Here is a 15,763-nt window from a genome sequence, read left to right as displayed (position 1 = left end):
TATTGCTTTTGCCCTAGGGCCCAAACCTAGGCCCTTATACCTATTTGTAAGGTATAGGAGGACAATCTAGTATTTAATAGGGGGCCTAATCCCTATAATTAGATACCTAGGTTACCGGATAATGTTAAAATAGGGGGCCTCTGCTACGCTTAGGGCGCGGATTGCTTATATATGTGTGTAAATACTATATAGTGTGTGTAGTATTTATAGGAGGGAGGGGGTACGCCGAAGGGATAATACTTGTCGATTTAATGTCCAAATATGTACATTAGAGACGTAGTAGCGGTGTTTAAACTTTTTTGCTAAGGCTCACCCCTTAGTAAAAAATCTTTGCACCACCATGACGTCGCTGCGTAGGCGCTGCGCAGCCGTATACACGTCTCTGCGTTTGCTCTGGTAGTCTATTAACACAATCTAAATGGAACATTAATAGTAGCTGCTAGGTTCCCGGGCTCCACCGCATAGGGGTGCAGAAGTCGCTTTTCTGGAGTCGTCTTTTTGACTGGTCTGGCGCCAAGGCCTGTGAAAACTCTGCTGTTCTAACGGCGTCAAGGGTTAAGTATTTAAAGGCCCCCTCTAGCCACAACGTAACGCTGCTGCATTAGTAACAGACGAGATCCTCTCTCTTAGCTTAACTATGCGGACAAGATGAGACGGAAAGGAACCCCCATAGGACCGTATGGGTCGGATCTCGATTTTAGTATTCCCCTCTTAGAAAGAATTAAAGAAAGTTTATAAGTCACTAGAAAGCTTTTAGGTATAAAGAATTCTAAAAGCATAGCTAGAAGATTTATAAATGGATATATACGAAAACTAAAAAGTAAAGTATATCCTAAGAAGCATAGCAGAGCACTTTATAGAAGATTTCTATAAGGGATTAACTTAAGGATATAATGGGGCCATGGGCTTAGTGTTAAGACTTTAAGAGGAGTATATTATTAACGGAATCTAGAGGATAGCTAGAAGGGTTACTAGAGAGTGTCTAGATTGCTAAAGAAATAAACTAATAAGGCATAAGCTATATAGAGGGCTATAACCTATTAAAATACTAGAAAGACTATAGGAGGTTATATTATAGGACTTTATTATTAAGTTGCTAAAATTAAGAGATCCTATTACCGGATAAGATTATAACGTAATCTTAGTGATAATAGATAAGCTTATAAAGTGGGGATACTTTATAGCGTATACAGAAGAAATATTAGTAGAAGATGTCGCTAGAATCTATGTTAAAGAAGTGTTTACAAGATATGGAGTATTAAGTAAGATTATATCGGACAGAGATCTAAGATTCGTAGCAGCATTTTAGAAGGTATTCTTAGCGGAGCAAGGAGTTTAAGCAGCAACTTTTACCGCATATTATCCGCAGACAGACAGTTAAACGGAAAGATTAAATTAGACACTAGAGCAGTATCTAAGGCACTATATTAATCACGCATAGAATAATTGGGTATTATTGTTATTAGTTATATAGTTTATATATAATGTAATACTATAGGAAGGAATAGGTACTTTACTATTTAAGGCGAATTATAGATATAAGCCAAGAATATTATTATTGCTATATTAAGTAAAGAAAACGAGTAGTATAGCTAAGTAGAGAATAGAGACTTTAATAAATCTTTATAAGAACCTTATGGAAATAGCTAAGGTAGTATAGCAAAGAATAAAGAAATACTATGACGCTAAGAGATCTAAGGGACTAGATCTTAAGGAGGGAGATAAAGTATGGCTACTATATAAAAATTTCAAGAGTTAATAACTAAGTAAGAAGTTGGACCACGTTAGACTAGGACCTTTTAAAATTACATAAAAAGTTTTACCGGTTATGTTTAAGTTAAACCTACTAGCTAAAATGAAAATCTACCCTATATAGTATATTGTAATGCTAGAGCCAGTATATAGAAATATTAAGCTACCAATCTATAAAGTAGACACGTATAGAGGATAAGAAGAAGATAAATAGCAAGTTTTAAAGATTGTTAGTTACGAGGACGTTGATAATAAAATATAGTATAAGGTTAAGTAGATAGGCTATAATAAGACTACCTAGGAACTACTAAAAAATTTAAAGAATGTTATAGGAAAGGTATAGGAGTATCGGAAGAAAATAGGTTAGGTAATATTAATAAAGAAGGATCGTTAAAGAATAAGTTACCTAAGGGGGACCTAGGAAGAACGACTGCCGAACTACTTAGAGTTGTTCCCTTTATAGGAAGAGAGTTAGTTCTCTTATTACTAAGTTCCTGCAGACCTTGTTCTATAAGTTTCCACTCCTTAAAATAAACCTTCTTACGAACTTTCTTAAGATAAAGGAGATAAGCAGACGCAGAGATATGGGCCTCTAAAGCCTTCTGCTCCGCATTCTAAGAACGTTCTAACTTAGTAAGGGTATAAGTCAGCTTACTATCTAGATAAGCAGCAGCGGATTAAATATAAAACCCTATAATAAATTACTTAGGGAACTTAAAGACTATTAAGAGTTATAGGACGCGTATACTTAGTATTAGTAGAAGAGCGAACGTTATAGGACAAATAAATATTCGCTTTAGTGTACTTTAAGCAAGAGGAAGGTTGCTGAGATAAAGGACTCGCTAACGCGACGTAGACTAACCCCTCTTTTATATAACGAGAATACGGAGACAGTATTATTTCACCTAGCGACAGTATAGCAGTAATAGTACGTGCACAATGTTGCGCGTGTGAAGAAGAAGAAGCTTTAGGTATAATAAGTAACGATATTAACTAGATTAATTAGACGGATATTATACCTTTAGTAAATAACTTAGAGATGCTTAGAATCTTTAAGGATGAAGATAGGAAGGAGGGAAATGGTGTTATAGACGCTTTAAGTACAATGTTATAACTACTGGGAAGGGAGTCGGAAGAAGCTAGTTAGTTAATATTAGCACGGTCTAGTATAGAGCCAGTGGAATCATATAATGAGGAATAGTAAGCGAGTTATATAACGTGCTATGTAAGGAACGAGAGGAATGGAGGGAACTTATGTACGTTATATATAATGCGTACCTTATGTATAAGGAGGGTTTCCTAGGAGTATAGTTGTGTATTTAAAGGACTACAGTCCCTACTCTAGATAGTTCTTTCCTTGTAGTGATTCTTAGAATATAATTAGAGTTAATCTATTAGGTAACCACTCCACCAGTTATTATTACGTTATTGACTTACTTGTAATACCTACACACCTAGCCCAATAACAAGCCTATTGTAGTACTTACTACAAGGTTCCGTTATAGGGGGGGCATTATTAGGTAAAACCTAAGTAGATAATTATATAGCCGTAAGGTATAGGCGACCCTAGGGCAACCTAGGGGTGACTTACCTATAAGGTACGTGCTCTATATATGCCTAGGGAAAACCCTTCCTACCTTATATACAGACTCCTCCTTTTCCCTTAAGGATTCGTCTCTATCTATACAATATACCTATTATTCTATTATTGGACTCCCTATTTATATCCTTACCTTATAATATAAAGCTATTAAGCTTTAATTAGTAGTAGACGGATTCTATTTATAGGAGGTAGGCTTTATATTAACCCCTATAAAAATAAAACTAGATTTTAAATAAAACTAGTAATTATAGATACGCTTATAGCTATCCTATTTTATTACTTATCCTTCTTTAAATATTTTAAAGCCTTTTAAAAAAGCCCTAGAAGTAGAGTAGGCAAGTATTTAAATTGAATTTAACTTTTAACTTTTAGCTTTTTATAGGTAGGAAAGGCCTAGGGTTAAAGGTTAAACAAAGGAACCTATAATGAAAGTTTTACTATACTATAGAGGAAGAGTTGGGGAATATAATACCGCAGATAGGCTTCTTACCTATAACGGCAAAGGAAGGCTTGCAAACCTATTATAAAGGTGCTTTAGCAGTATTAGTTCCCTACCTCTTTCCATCTCCAAAAAAATATTAGGGTTTTAGGGTTCCGGTAAAACCACTATACCTACCCGGCCACTATATTATATTTCCGCTTTTAGACCTAAACAAAGTCGTTTTAAGCTAAAACTATTAGCAAGAATCCTAAGAGCTATAGTAGTATAGTAGTATAGCCCTGTGTATTCCTATGCTAAACTTAGCTAGTCCTAAGCATATTTAAGCCCTTCTACTTATACCTAATTTTACCCTAAGCACGTTATAGAGACTAAAATTAGGCACTGTTATATCTAGGAGCTCCTAGTTTTAGGCCTCTAGTATTCTCTAAAGGGGCCTAGTTTAGAGACCCGCGTCTAGAGATAGCTTAAAAGAGGGGACCCCTTCTTGGCTAGCCTTTTAGCCTCCCATCTTAGCTAGCCCTTTTATTTAACTAGCTTGTCTATTCTAGCTAGCCTACTTAATCGGCGAACCCTTTTATTCGTCTGGCTTCTCTTTTCGCCTAGCCTATACAAAAATACCAGTTTAAATAGATATATAAGTTCTACCTTTACAATTATTTCCTTCTTTAGGTTTAAAAACTTGTAGGTAGAGCTTAAATTAAACCAGTTCTTTGACGCCTATTATAGGGGGCTTAATAAGCTAGAGTTGGGGAGGGATAGAAGATCTAGTACAAAAGAAGGCAATAAAATAGATAACTTAACCTAGGAGCTAGTACTTATAGAGGACAATTTATTAATCCACCCCTAGCTATTTTCGTCGGCGGTAGCGGCCCAGTTTAGGGAACCCGGGTTCCCTAAACTAGGCCCACGCGTAAACTCGATAAAATCTACAAAGAATGATAGAGATAGCAGGTATAGACATGGCCACCTTAAGTAATAAGCTTAGGGGCCTAGAAATGGGACTGAGTATGACTAAAATGCTTTGGAGGCTCCTCCGATGAAGGGTGAAGAGAGTGAGTATAACTGAGCTGAAGTTAAGCCGGGTAAAATATTGCTTAGTCAAACCTGAATACCGCTAACGTGTTTTATCAGTCATCCAGTAGCCCAAAAACCACTAAAAATTGGAAAAACTGCACCTTGATATCTTGACAACGGCTTAATAATAAATTCCGAAATTTTATAATTAGCCTTTTGTGCCTATATTAATAAAGTTCTAGTGTAATAAGTCTGGCCAATATTAAAGATATCAGGTTTTAGCCCCTAATTTTAAGCTAAATTGCGATATTTTTAGAGCTGCTTAACAGATTATTTTTTAAATCTAATAAGAGGTTTAAAATAGGTACAAAAGGCTAATTATAAAATTTTGGAATTTATTATTAGGCCATTGTCGAGATATCAAGGTGCAGTTTTTCCAATTTTTAGTGGTTTTTGGGGCTACCGGATGACTGATAAAACACGTTAACTTGATTGGGTGCTAAGACTTTTGCGGATATGCACCAATACCGACAGGATAATCTTCGTGGATCCAGACAGCATTGTTCATTCGACCTTTCTAGTATTCTTGAATTTTATTCAAGAAATCTGGTAAACGGCGTTTTTAAGCCTAAAAATACTAAACCGAACTAGAACCTCGAGATCTTTAATGTGCACCAATGAATACTGCCACCAGATGAAACATTCTTATCCAGCCCTCATGTTGAAAGTTGAGCGGGACTTCTCTCGAAGGGTTCACTTTGTTGAAAAGTATACTCACAGCTTTATCGAACCGTCGAACCGTCGAAGCGTTATCCTCAATTTTGCTAATCTTTCCAAAGCGGCTTCGTACGAACCTCGAGCGGGACACTAGGCTTGAAAGAACACCTGCTGCCCTCTCGCCACAGTGTCTAGTGATAGCTTCGGAGGCTCAACCGCCAACTCTACAGTCGCAACACCCGTCGTGGTCAAAACCTTCCCATCAGCATCCACTGCATCAGCCACAACCCCTTCAACCCTTCCTCCCTTGACAACAAGCTCGGTCTCAAAGCTCGTCCTCTTCGCCTCGCCCAAGAACGACCTAGAGCCAGCCTCATCAGCCACGGAGAAGAAACGCCAAACCGCAGTCTCCGTATCTCCATTCCACGAGACATAGGCCGTAGTGCCGCCACTTTCACTCTCAAGAAGAACAATCGACGGGACTTCATTCGGCAACCCAGTCCAGTTGTACCTGAATCCACGGTAGTTCTCGACGCCTTCGCCGAGGAAACCCGAGTCCATGTACGCGTGAAAGATCGGGGTGCCATCTGCTCGAAACTCTGTGACGGCGCCTTCAGAGCCCCAATTCACAAGAGCGTTGCCATTAGGCAGGAGCTGGGTGCTCCCCTGGGACTTGGACAGCAGATCGTCCGGCGGATAGAAACCCTGCACAAGCGTAGCCTCCCATGTCCTAGTGTTGAGCTTAATAATCTTGCCCGAAGACGTCGGCGCTGTGTGGACTTCACGCCCACGTCCATCTTCAGTGCCATGGGCAGAGTTGTCGTACAAGGAGATGACCTCTTCATCTCCGTCCTGCGAGACGAAGCGTGCGTGGTGCTGGAAGCAGAACTTGACGCCCTTACCGAGCTTAAAGTCGGATTTCTTGCCGTCGAGGCGCCAAATGATGTCGCCGGTGGAGCCGTTGATCTTGTGGACGGAGCAGGCGTCGCGGGCGGATATGAGGTAGTTGCCCGAGGTGTCTTTGTCAACGGAGTTGATGTGGAAGTAGTCCCAGGCGTCGGAGGAGTTGAAACCGGAGCCGGCTTGGCCGGGGTTGATTGGGAGGACGGATTCGGAAGGGGAGACGTGGGAGAGGCTGGACCATTCGAAGAGGAGATGGCCGGTGGTGAGATCGAGTTCTGTTATGAATCTATTAGCACAGCGGCTGGCGCAAGAGAGTAGAACGATGAGCTACCTTGGAAGATGGCATTGACAATCCACTGTTGCTCTGGCGAAGCGCCCCATCTCGTCAGATCTCGCGGAACCGGCTGGTAGACCTGAATCAACGCCGTCTCCTCGTTGATGACATGAAACTCGTGCTTGTCCGTGAGCTTGTGGTTGCCAGCCCTCAGCTCTCGGATAGTCTCATAGTGCTGGTCCAAAATGGTGGTGTGCCCATGACCATGGCCGTATCCAGCATCTGTTCTATTTGGTCAAAACACCATCGACAGCATAAAAAGGAGCGCTTACTATGATCACCCTCAAAAGAGAACAGCACATCCATCCCATTCCATCTCGCCTTCTGGAAGTTGGTTGCCCAAATGGAGTAATACCCATATCCCGACCAGACCAAATCACCATCGTCGCGAAGGATGTACGGAGCAGCTTGGCGGGGCCCGTGCTGCTCCCTAGCTTTATCGGGGAAGCCGGCAAAGGGCGCGAGGAATAGGTATCCCTTTTCGACATCCGCAGTCGCAGAAATAGTAATGTTCAGACGCGGCGGCGCCAGATCCGGTCTCGACTTGAACTGCCAGTCCGCAGAGACAAGAGGCAAAGCCGCCAGCGCAATGGCAACCAAGGGTAAAAGCACGCCACGGTATTTCATGGTGCTGGCGGACGATATTCGCTACCCATGTTAGAGTGCGTTAAGGTCGCCATGGGGAATGAAGGATACATTGACCTTGTTGAGGCTTCCGCACTATGAGGGCAATTTGGACAGGTAGAAAGAAAGCTGCCGGAGGAATTGGTAAAGGTGTAAGAGAAATTGGAGAAGGCACCAGATCTCGCTACTCATAAAGTAATGACATGTCACCTCGGCGAACTTGGTGGCGTAATTCATGTTCGTTCGGCGTGATGCAGAGGGGTAAAGTCCGGGTTCTGACAAGCGTATGCATGAGCTGCAAAACTTTTCAACGGCTTTAGGACTAACCTGGTTACAGCTTCCCTGGTTGCCGTTTATCGATAAGACTTCTACTTATCTTGCTGCTGTGGTGCTGCCCACGTCTTGTCTCTCAAGTTCATAGATTCCTCTTGTCATTTTGCGCTACCGTCTGGCAGAATACTGAAAATGGCGATTTCTTCTTCTGACTCGGCGGATATAGAACAAGACGTTGACGAGACGTCCCCTCTTCTCACGAATCAACACGAGCAAAAATGGAAACCACCGAAGGGCTTCATGTGGATAGAAGTTGGTAAGTTCATGCCCCGGTAAGACCTCGCCAATTGGATCTCCATGTTCTCTTCAGCTAATGAGCAAAGCAATATTCGCGAATGTCTTCCTCACAGGCTTCGACGGTACCATCATGGCATCGACTTACGCATTGATATCCTCGGAATTTTCAGCCGCCAACACGGCGTCGTGGCTCACAACATCCTATCTCATCACGACCACGGCCTTCCAGCCGCTCTATGGCCGCTTCTCTGACATCTTTGGACGCCGTACCTGCTTCTTTATCGCTGGTACCTCCTTCATGATTGGCTGCTTAGGCTGTGCGGTCGCACAGACTGTGTGGGTGCTGAATCTGATGAGAGCAGTGACGGGAATAGGAGGAGGTGGACTGATGACCGTGGCGACGATTATCAACAGCGACTTGATTCCGTTCAGAAAAAGAGGTATTTACCAAGCTGTGCAGAATGTGCTCTTCGGCTTTGGCAGCATATGTGGAGCGAGCCTGGGAGGAGTGATTGCTGACACTATTGGCTGGCGATGGTGCTTTATACTGCAGGTGCCGGTCTCCCTTCTTGCTCTTGGAGTCGGATACTTTGCAATCAAAAATCCTGAGAAGTTCGGACATGATGCCTTGGATGCGGAAGACCAAAGGTCCGTGTGGCGGAAGGTGGACATTGCCGGATCCGCGCTGCTAATCCTCAGTCTATCTGCCCAGCTTGTTGCGCTGAGTCTTGGGGGAAACGAACTCCCTTGGAGCAACGTATGGGTCATCACAACGTTGGTCGGAAGCGTGGTACTGCTCGGCTTATTCGTCCTGGTCGAAGCAAAGACCAAGGCTCTGCCAATTATCCCTCTGCGCATGCTCCGTGGCTTTCGACCAATCGCGACACAATTGGCGAATGTCTTCTTTGGAATGGCTGCGTATGCGGTAAGTCTCCTGTGGTGCCAGCAGTCGGCAATGCGCTCTGATTCGGTCTGTTAGTTCCTCTTCCAGGTGCCGCTCTTCTTCCAAGTTGTGCTTGGAGAATCGGCATCCAGGGCTGGAAGCAGACTCATCATCCCATCGCTTGCGACGCTCATAGGAGGTGTGATTGCTGGCGTCGTCATGTCCCGTTGGGGCAAGCTCGCTTCGCTCGTCAGAGCTGGAGCCTTCCTCATGACTCTTGGAAACGTCCTCGTTGCCACCTTCGAGTTCCACGACTCTGGTTGGAAGTACATCGTCTATCTCTTTCCCGCCAACCTTGGACAAGGCATGGCGTATCCTAGCACCCTGTTTACGTTTCTGGCGATATTCGATCATTCAGGTTAGTGTTCACGTTTCAACTAATGCCGAGCAAACAGGCTGACCCAGCGAGCAGACCACGCCGTTTCCTCATCGACCGTCTATTTGATCCGTTCTCTCGGGACGGTTTGGGGCGTGGCTATAACTTCTGCGATAACGCAAAATGTGCTCAAGGCTCGCTTGCCCGGCGCTCTGAGTGGAATACCAGATAAATGGAGAGTGCGCCTTTTGCTGTTTTTCCCTGTTGGAACCTTACAATTGGATGCGTGGAAGCTGACATTTCCACTTCCTCTCGCTAGGTCATCGACGAGATTCGACACTCAGTGGGAGCACTCCATCAATTGCCGCCAGATGTGGAGATGCGGGCGCGCATGGTGTATTACGAAGGCATCCGACTGTCGTTTATCGCTTCCTCTGGGTTCGCTCTTGTCGGCTTCATTGCCGCGCTCTTTACGAGAGGGCGGGGTCTCGAGCGCTCTTGACGAAGGGCTGTTAAACAAGATTGGAAGAAGAGGGAAATTAGAGATGGGTTGGGGAGTGGACAGGTTGAGACAGATGGGGACTGGCGTTCGTAGGATTAGGATCTCAGGATTAGATTTTGCATGACTTGTGGAACAGCATGTGATCGGTATTCTACCACTCCAAGGTCTGAAATGCGTTCGTCAAGCAGACTCGATCCCGCGAAGAGCTTCGCTCGCCGTGCGGATGATTGTGTGATGGCTGAACTGTAACCTGCCACCCGGGACAGCGACTCAGACATCGTTGTTCTGGCTGACTCAGCATCACCGCCACCTCCTTGTGGGATTTCCTCGGACTCGCACGCCATGTGGCTCAACCCCCGGCAACCTCGCCCTCGTCAATGTTTGTGCCATTTCTGACCATCAAGGCGTCAGAGCAACTGTTTCATCCGTTTTCATGACTTCGCAGGGCTCAAATGATGTCTGCCTCCTCTTCCGTGGAAAGTGGCTCAGACATTCCAATGCTTCTTATCAAGAACACGAGGCTCGAAGCGCGCCGCGACGCATCTTCGAAGGCCTCATGGTCCAGCTCGAGCGATGAAGAGCTGCAGTCGCTCCTCTACTCTCCGAGTTCGGATAAAGATGAGGATCCAGTCACTGCAGCGTTGTTAGGCGATGACGCCGGCAAAGGCAAGGGACTCGCTCTTGGCGTCCCTGGTGCCGAGAAGAGATTCTTCTTCCAGCGGTCAAAGACGAGATATGATCCCGAGGCGATTGCGACTCAGCCGTCTGTCTTTGACGACCCGGATACGCTGGAAGAGTATCGGCCTCCGGACGAGTGGGAGAATGTGCACCGCTTCGATCCAGATGCGAGATGGACGTGGGGTGAAGAGCACAAGTTGATTCGTAAGATTGACTTGAGGATCATGATGTTTGCGGCGTTGATGTTTATGGCGTTGGAACTGGATAGGTCAAATATCTATCAGGCGCTGACGGACGACTTTTTGGACGACCTGGGGATGACTACGAATGGTACGTATGGCTAGAGGCTGAGAATGAAGACAATGCTAATCGCTCCGAGATTACAATTTGGGGAATAGCGTCTTCAAGTTTGCGTTTCTTTGTGCCGAAGTGCCATCACAGTTAGTAGCAAAATGGGTTGGACCCGACCTCTGGATACCAACCCAGATGGTTGTATGGTCGCTCGTAGGCTCTTCGCAATACTACTTGAAGGGGCGGACATCATTCTTATTATGTCGAGCGTTTTTGGGAATGCTCCAGGGCGGCTTCATCCCCGAGGTCTGCCTTTAGCTAGCAATTGTACAAACGCATTCTGACCTGCCCAGGTGATTTTATATCTATCATACTTTTACAAGCACCACGAGCTCTCATTGCGGCTCGGCTTTTTCTGGACCGCCTCTGCCTTTGCCGATGTTCTCGGCGGCTTCCTTGCCTTTGGCATCCTCCACCTGCGCGGTGTGAACAATCGCGCTGGCTGGCGGTGGCTCTTTCTCATCGAAGTAGGTTCATCTCTCCTGCACTCCTCATCCCTACTCTAATTCCTCAAAGGGCCTCATCACCCTCGTCGTCGGCCTCCTAGCCTTCGCCCTCATGCCATCAAGTCCAACCTCCACCTCCGGCTGGCTCCGCGGCTCGCACGGCTGGTTCACCTCACGCGAAGAAACCATCATGGTAAACCGCGTCATCCGCGAGGACCCAAGCAAGAGCTCCATGCACAACCGCGAGCCCCTAACCCCCAAGCTCCTCTGGCAAAGCATCAAAGACTTCGACCTTTGGCCCCTCTACATCCTCGGCCTCAACTTCCAAACGCCCATGTTGACTCCGAGCAACTACCTCACCCTCTCTCTCAAAGGGCTAGGCTTCGGAACCTTTGGTACCAACTTGCTCGTCATCCCAAGCAAAGTCCTGCATGTCGTCACGATGCTGGGCCTCACATATGCCGGCGAGGTTCGCAGCGAGCTCACGTATACGGCGCTCTTCGGCCAGCTCTGGGCCCTCCCGTTCATCATCTTCATCAACGTCTTCGACATAACCACCATCAACAAGTGGCTCGCCTGGCTCGTCATGACGCTGCTGCTCTGTTACCCCAGCGCCCACCCCATCCAAGTCGGCTGGAACTCGCGGAATTCAAATACAGTTCGCTCGCGGACTGTGTCGGCTGCGATATACAACATGAGCGTGCAGACGTCGGGCATTGTCGCTGCGAACATCTACCGCGATGATGACGCGCCGAGGTATGCGCGTGGTAACAGGGTGCTGTTGGGCATTCTTGTGCTGAATATTTTTCTGTACCTAGGCACGAAGGTGTATTATAAGAAGAGGAATGAGTACAAGGAGAGGAAGTGGGATTCTATGACGCAGGAGGAGAAGATGGCGTATCTGGCTACGACGAGTGATAAGGGGAATAAGAGGTTGGAGTTTAGATTTGCCCATTGAGGAGTGGTAGACCCCAATGCGAGACCATAGAGAATTATAGAACGGGTGTCGATAGCGCTGTGTTACCTTCCTATAAGAGTATAGATCAGGGGTATCTGTGACTCATTCGCCGTGTATATATAGCCTCATTTTCTTCGTAGATTTCAATCTTTACACGAGTTTCCCTGACGCACGGACTTCCGATGGACAACGGGAAACGACTGATGAGAGCAATATCTCTAGCGAGAGTAGTATTCGATGGCTTCCCCATGTATCAGACATGAAGTGAAAACAGCAAAGTCCAGCAGCCTTCTACCGCTGCCGCCAGCCAGGCCAGGAGGCAATATGGGAAGCAAGGCAACATTCCCAACTTAACCTCTCAATATCACACAAAATTGGAGCACATTGCCCTGTCTAATTCCATCTAGTTTTCCAATGTCGAGCGCCGGCGATAAGGTTACTACCAACGCCTTCCACAGCCTAAGAGGAAGGGGTTCTTCAAGGTTTTGAACATATTACGCTGGTTAGAGTTAGGGTTGCTAATCAACCAACCGTTTCAACTGATTGATTGATTGCCAAGGCCTCAATTCAATTCAATTCAATCGAAGCTTTATATATTAGATGATCAATTAATCGTGAGGCTCAATTGAATTAAATTGAATTAAATTGATTGAAATCCAGTTGAAACATTTGGTGTTTTTATGTCGAGATGCCTGAGGAGGTCTTTGAGGATGCTCCGTCTAGATTTTAGTAATGCCTAACACATGCCTACTTTCTTACTTCTATCACCTCCTACCTTAATACCATAGCTTCCACCACCCTAGATACCACCTAGGATGATGCCAAATTAATTAATTCTGCCCTTTCTACCGCGCGAACCAGCCCTATGGCCCCCTGTCTACAAAGTCCCCTTATAGTTAGAGCTTAGAAAATTAGAACGAGAACTTAGTTAATATAAACTTTTATATTTACGAGTATAAGGGGTAGAGGCTATATTAAGGCAATTACCTAAATATAAAGATATTATAATATCTAAGAGAAAACCTAACCTAATTTCTCATTTCGCGTATTATAGTTAAATAATTTAAATATCTCTATGCCGTCTATATCGCAGATATTAATAATAAGTTTAGGGCGCGCTCGGTTGCAATCTGGAGGCCTCAGATTCAGTTCGGAATCCGTTGATTCGGAGTGATTTTCCCTGCACAGCCTTAAAATTTTAACGTTCCTCTCACCGCTCGAAGAACGCCAGAATTGCACGCTAAAAAGAACACTAAAAATTGGCAACTTTACCGTATAAAGCTTCTGAACTGGAGGTCTTGACGTCGGTTCAATCTGGAGCCTTGTGTTTAAGCCACGAACACGTGTACAAATTCGGACAAACGCGTCTTTTCTGCCGGAAGAAAGCATGGATCAACGTCAGATTGAAAAAGCTCCAGGTTGCAACCGCACACGCCCTTAATAAATCCTAAAGGGTTAGACATGATTTTAGCGGTGCGTCCATAAAGAGTTAGTCAGCGCAGCGGACCAATAGAATATCCGCGCCAACCAAAATAACTCTGAGCTCGCTGAGGTAACTTACGGTCGCAATAACGATCGAAGTCAACATCTTCGAGCGACAGTATCAATCTAACATCACCGAGTTTCATCTCTAAATTTTGATATTTCATTCTCTATATCATGGCGCCCCGCGAGTCGTCACATGAGCCGACGAGCACGCCGGATCCGGTCGAAAAGGGCTTTGCCACTTTGGCCACTTTGAGGTACGTGAAGACGTGAAGGGCCATTTGAGGAGATGAGACTGACCAGGAGTGTAGGATTGGAGTGAAAGCGTTTGTCGAGAAGGTATGCATTTCACAAGCCCTTATATTTTGCTTCTAATATTTGTGAATGTCGCATGAATATGAAACTAGCAGCAACTTTCAGTTCTCTTAAGTCTACTTTTCGGTTAATTAAAGGCGTCCACTTTCACTATCTATTCTTCTTTGAGTCTCGGTCACATCAGTTTCTGATTTGCGACATAGGATGGAGAGAAACGCAAGGCAGAGATCCTGTCCATGCAGACACGGAGAGGAAAGCCGACATTCTAGTGAGCATTTAAGTGTGGTATCCCGTAAATTTTATTCTAACCATTAAAAGTGTTCATTACGAGGAATTCAACAAGCGTTTAGATGGTGGGTCACCTTCCTAGGATACAAGTCTTCTCAATATATTTTTTGACCTTGTGAAGAATGGATACCTGCCGAGCGAATCGACCTCTCTCGTGAGGTCGAATGGCCAGCCCCCGAAAGGCCCGAAAAGAAGAAGGCTGTTAGTACGGTTAGCAAGTCACAACCTTCGAAGGCAGAAACCTCCAAGGTTCCCAAAAATCTCAAAAGAGCGCGCTCCAAGCTTGACCGCGAGATCTCCGCTACCCCTGAGGCCACCTCGGTGAACTTGCCAGGCAAGACAGCTCGACCGCCCAAAGCGAGCGGCAAAGAGAACAAAGAGCACATCGCGCTTGTCTCGACCGAAGTGACCGATGACAGCACGCCGAAAGCCGACGATGAGGAAATGGACCTCGTCGACGTCCAAGACGCCGCCGCAGCCGCGAAAGCCGCACCGCCTGAGACCTACTCACGCGAAGACGAGATCGAAAAACTGCGAACCTCCGGCTCTATGACTCAAAACCAGACTGAGATCTCGCGCGTTCGTAATCTGGACCGCGTGCAAATGGGCCAGTTCGAAATTGAGCCTTGGTACTTTAGCCCCTACCCAATCGACTTCACCGACGCCGAAATGGTCTACATCTGCGAATTCTGCCTGGGCTATTTCGGCGAAGTCATGCAGTTCGAGCGCCACCGTACGAAGTGCACGCTGCTGCATCCGCCCGGTAACGAAATCTACCGCGACGACTACGTCAGCTTCTTCGAGATCGACGGGAGGAGGCAGAGGACGTGGTGTCGCAACCTGTGCCTACTGTCCAAGCTGTTCCTGGACCATAAGACGCTGTACTACGACGTCGACCCTTTCCTCTTCTACTGCATGTGCACGCGCGACGAGCACGGCTTCCATCTTGTCGGCTACTTTTCAAAGGAAAAGGAGAGTGCCGAGGGCTATAACGTCGCTTGTATTCTAACCTTGCCACAATACCAGCGGAAGGGCTTCGGTAGACTGCTCATTGCCTTCTCATACGAACTGTCAAAGCGGGAAGGGAAACTAGGGAGCCCAGAGAAGCCGCTCAGTGATTTGGGATTGTTGAGTTACAGAGTGTATTGGCAAGAGACGATAGTGGATATTTTGATGGATGGCCGGAGTGAGGCTAATGTGGAGGATCTGGGCGCTATGACGGCTATGACGACGACGGATGTGCTGCATACGCTGCAGAACTTGAATATGTTGAGGTATTCTGTGAGTATTTCCTCTCATCTAGCTTCTTAGCAGAGGTCAGACACTTCCTTGGAAGGGATGTTGGCTAACATTGCTCCTAGAAAAATCAACACGTGATTGTCCTGACAGACGCAGTCATCGAGCAACGCGAGCGCCAAAAGGCAAAAGAGAAGATCAAGGGTAAGCGCACCATCGACCCCGATCGCCTGCAGTGGAAACCGCCTGTCTTCACCGCCTCATCGCGGACATGGAATTGGTAGCT

The 15,763-nt window shown here is 45.8% G+C and overlaps 4 protein-coding genes across 4 annotated transcripts; 3 read left to right on the top strand and 1 right to left on the bottom strand.

Moving 5' to 3' along the window:
• Window positions 1–5,678: 5,678 nt before the first annotated feature.
• K441DRAFT_567806 (uncharacterized protein) lies at window positions 5,679–7,392 on the bottom strand (the record flags this gene model as incomplete). Its single annotated transcript, XM_067643810.1, has 3 exons — window positions 5,679–6,706; window positions 6,763–6,987; window positions 7,038–7,392. 3 exons carry the CDS (start codon window positions 7,390–7,392, stop codon window positions 5,679–5,681), a joined length of 1,608 nt encoding a protein of 535 aa, XP_067502507.1.
• Window positions 7,393–7,854: 462 nt separating this feature from the next.
• K441DRAFT_567810 (MFS drug transporter) lies at window positions 7,855–9,720 on the top strand (the record flags this gene model as incomplete). The annotated part of the gene is made up of 5 exons (XM_067643812.1): window positions 7,855–7,978; window positions 8,046–8,884; window positions 8,939–9,260; window positions 9,312–9,457; window positions 9,538–9,720. The coding sequence occupies 5 exons, from the start codon at window positions 7,855–7,857 to the stop codon at window positions 9,718–9,720; spliced, it is 1,614 nt and encodes a 537-aa protein (XP_067502506.1).
• Window positions 9,721–10,217: 497 nt separating this feature from the next.
• On the top strand, window positions 10,218–12,153 carry K441DRAFT_567619 (MFS general substrate transporter; the record flags this gene model as incomplete). Its single annotated transcript, XM_067643803.1, has 4 exons — window positions 10,218–10,728; window positions 10,778–10,995; window positions 11,043–11,216; window positions 11,266–12,153. The coding sequence occupies 4 exons, from the start codon at window positions 10,218–10,220 to the stop codon at window positions 12,151–12,153; spliced, it is 1,791 nt and encodes a 596-aa protein (XP_067502505.1).
• A 1,659-nt stretch (window positions 12,154–13,812) lies between these two features.
• On the top strand, window positions 13,813–15,761 carry K441DRAFT_678537 (histone acetyltransferase ESA1; the record flags this gene model as incomplete). The annotated part of the gene is made up of 6 exons (XM_067651169.1): window positions 13,813–13,895; window positions 13,950–13,977; window positions 14,157–14,221; window positions 14,272–14,306; window positions 14,363–15,522; window positions 15,603–15,761. 6 exons carry the CDS (start codon window positions 13,813–13,815, stop codon window positions 15,759–15,761), a joined length of 1,530 nt encoding a protein of 509 aa, XP_067502504.1.
• Between the last annotated feature and the right edge of the window lie 2 nt (window positions 15,762–15,763).

The sequence above is a fragment of the Cenococcum geophilum genome, assembly GCF_001692895.1.
Source record: "Cenococcum geophilum 1.58 unplaced genomic scaffold K441scaffold_29, whole genome shotgun sequence".
NCBI classification, from domain to species: Eukaryota; Fungi; Ascomycota; class Dothideomycetes; order Gloniales; family Gloniaceae; genus Cenococcum; species Cenococcum geophilum.
The sequence above is the reverse complement of the archived record's forward strand: the minus strand, read 5'-3'. Positions and strand labels throughout refer to the sequence as shown.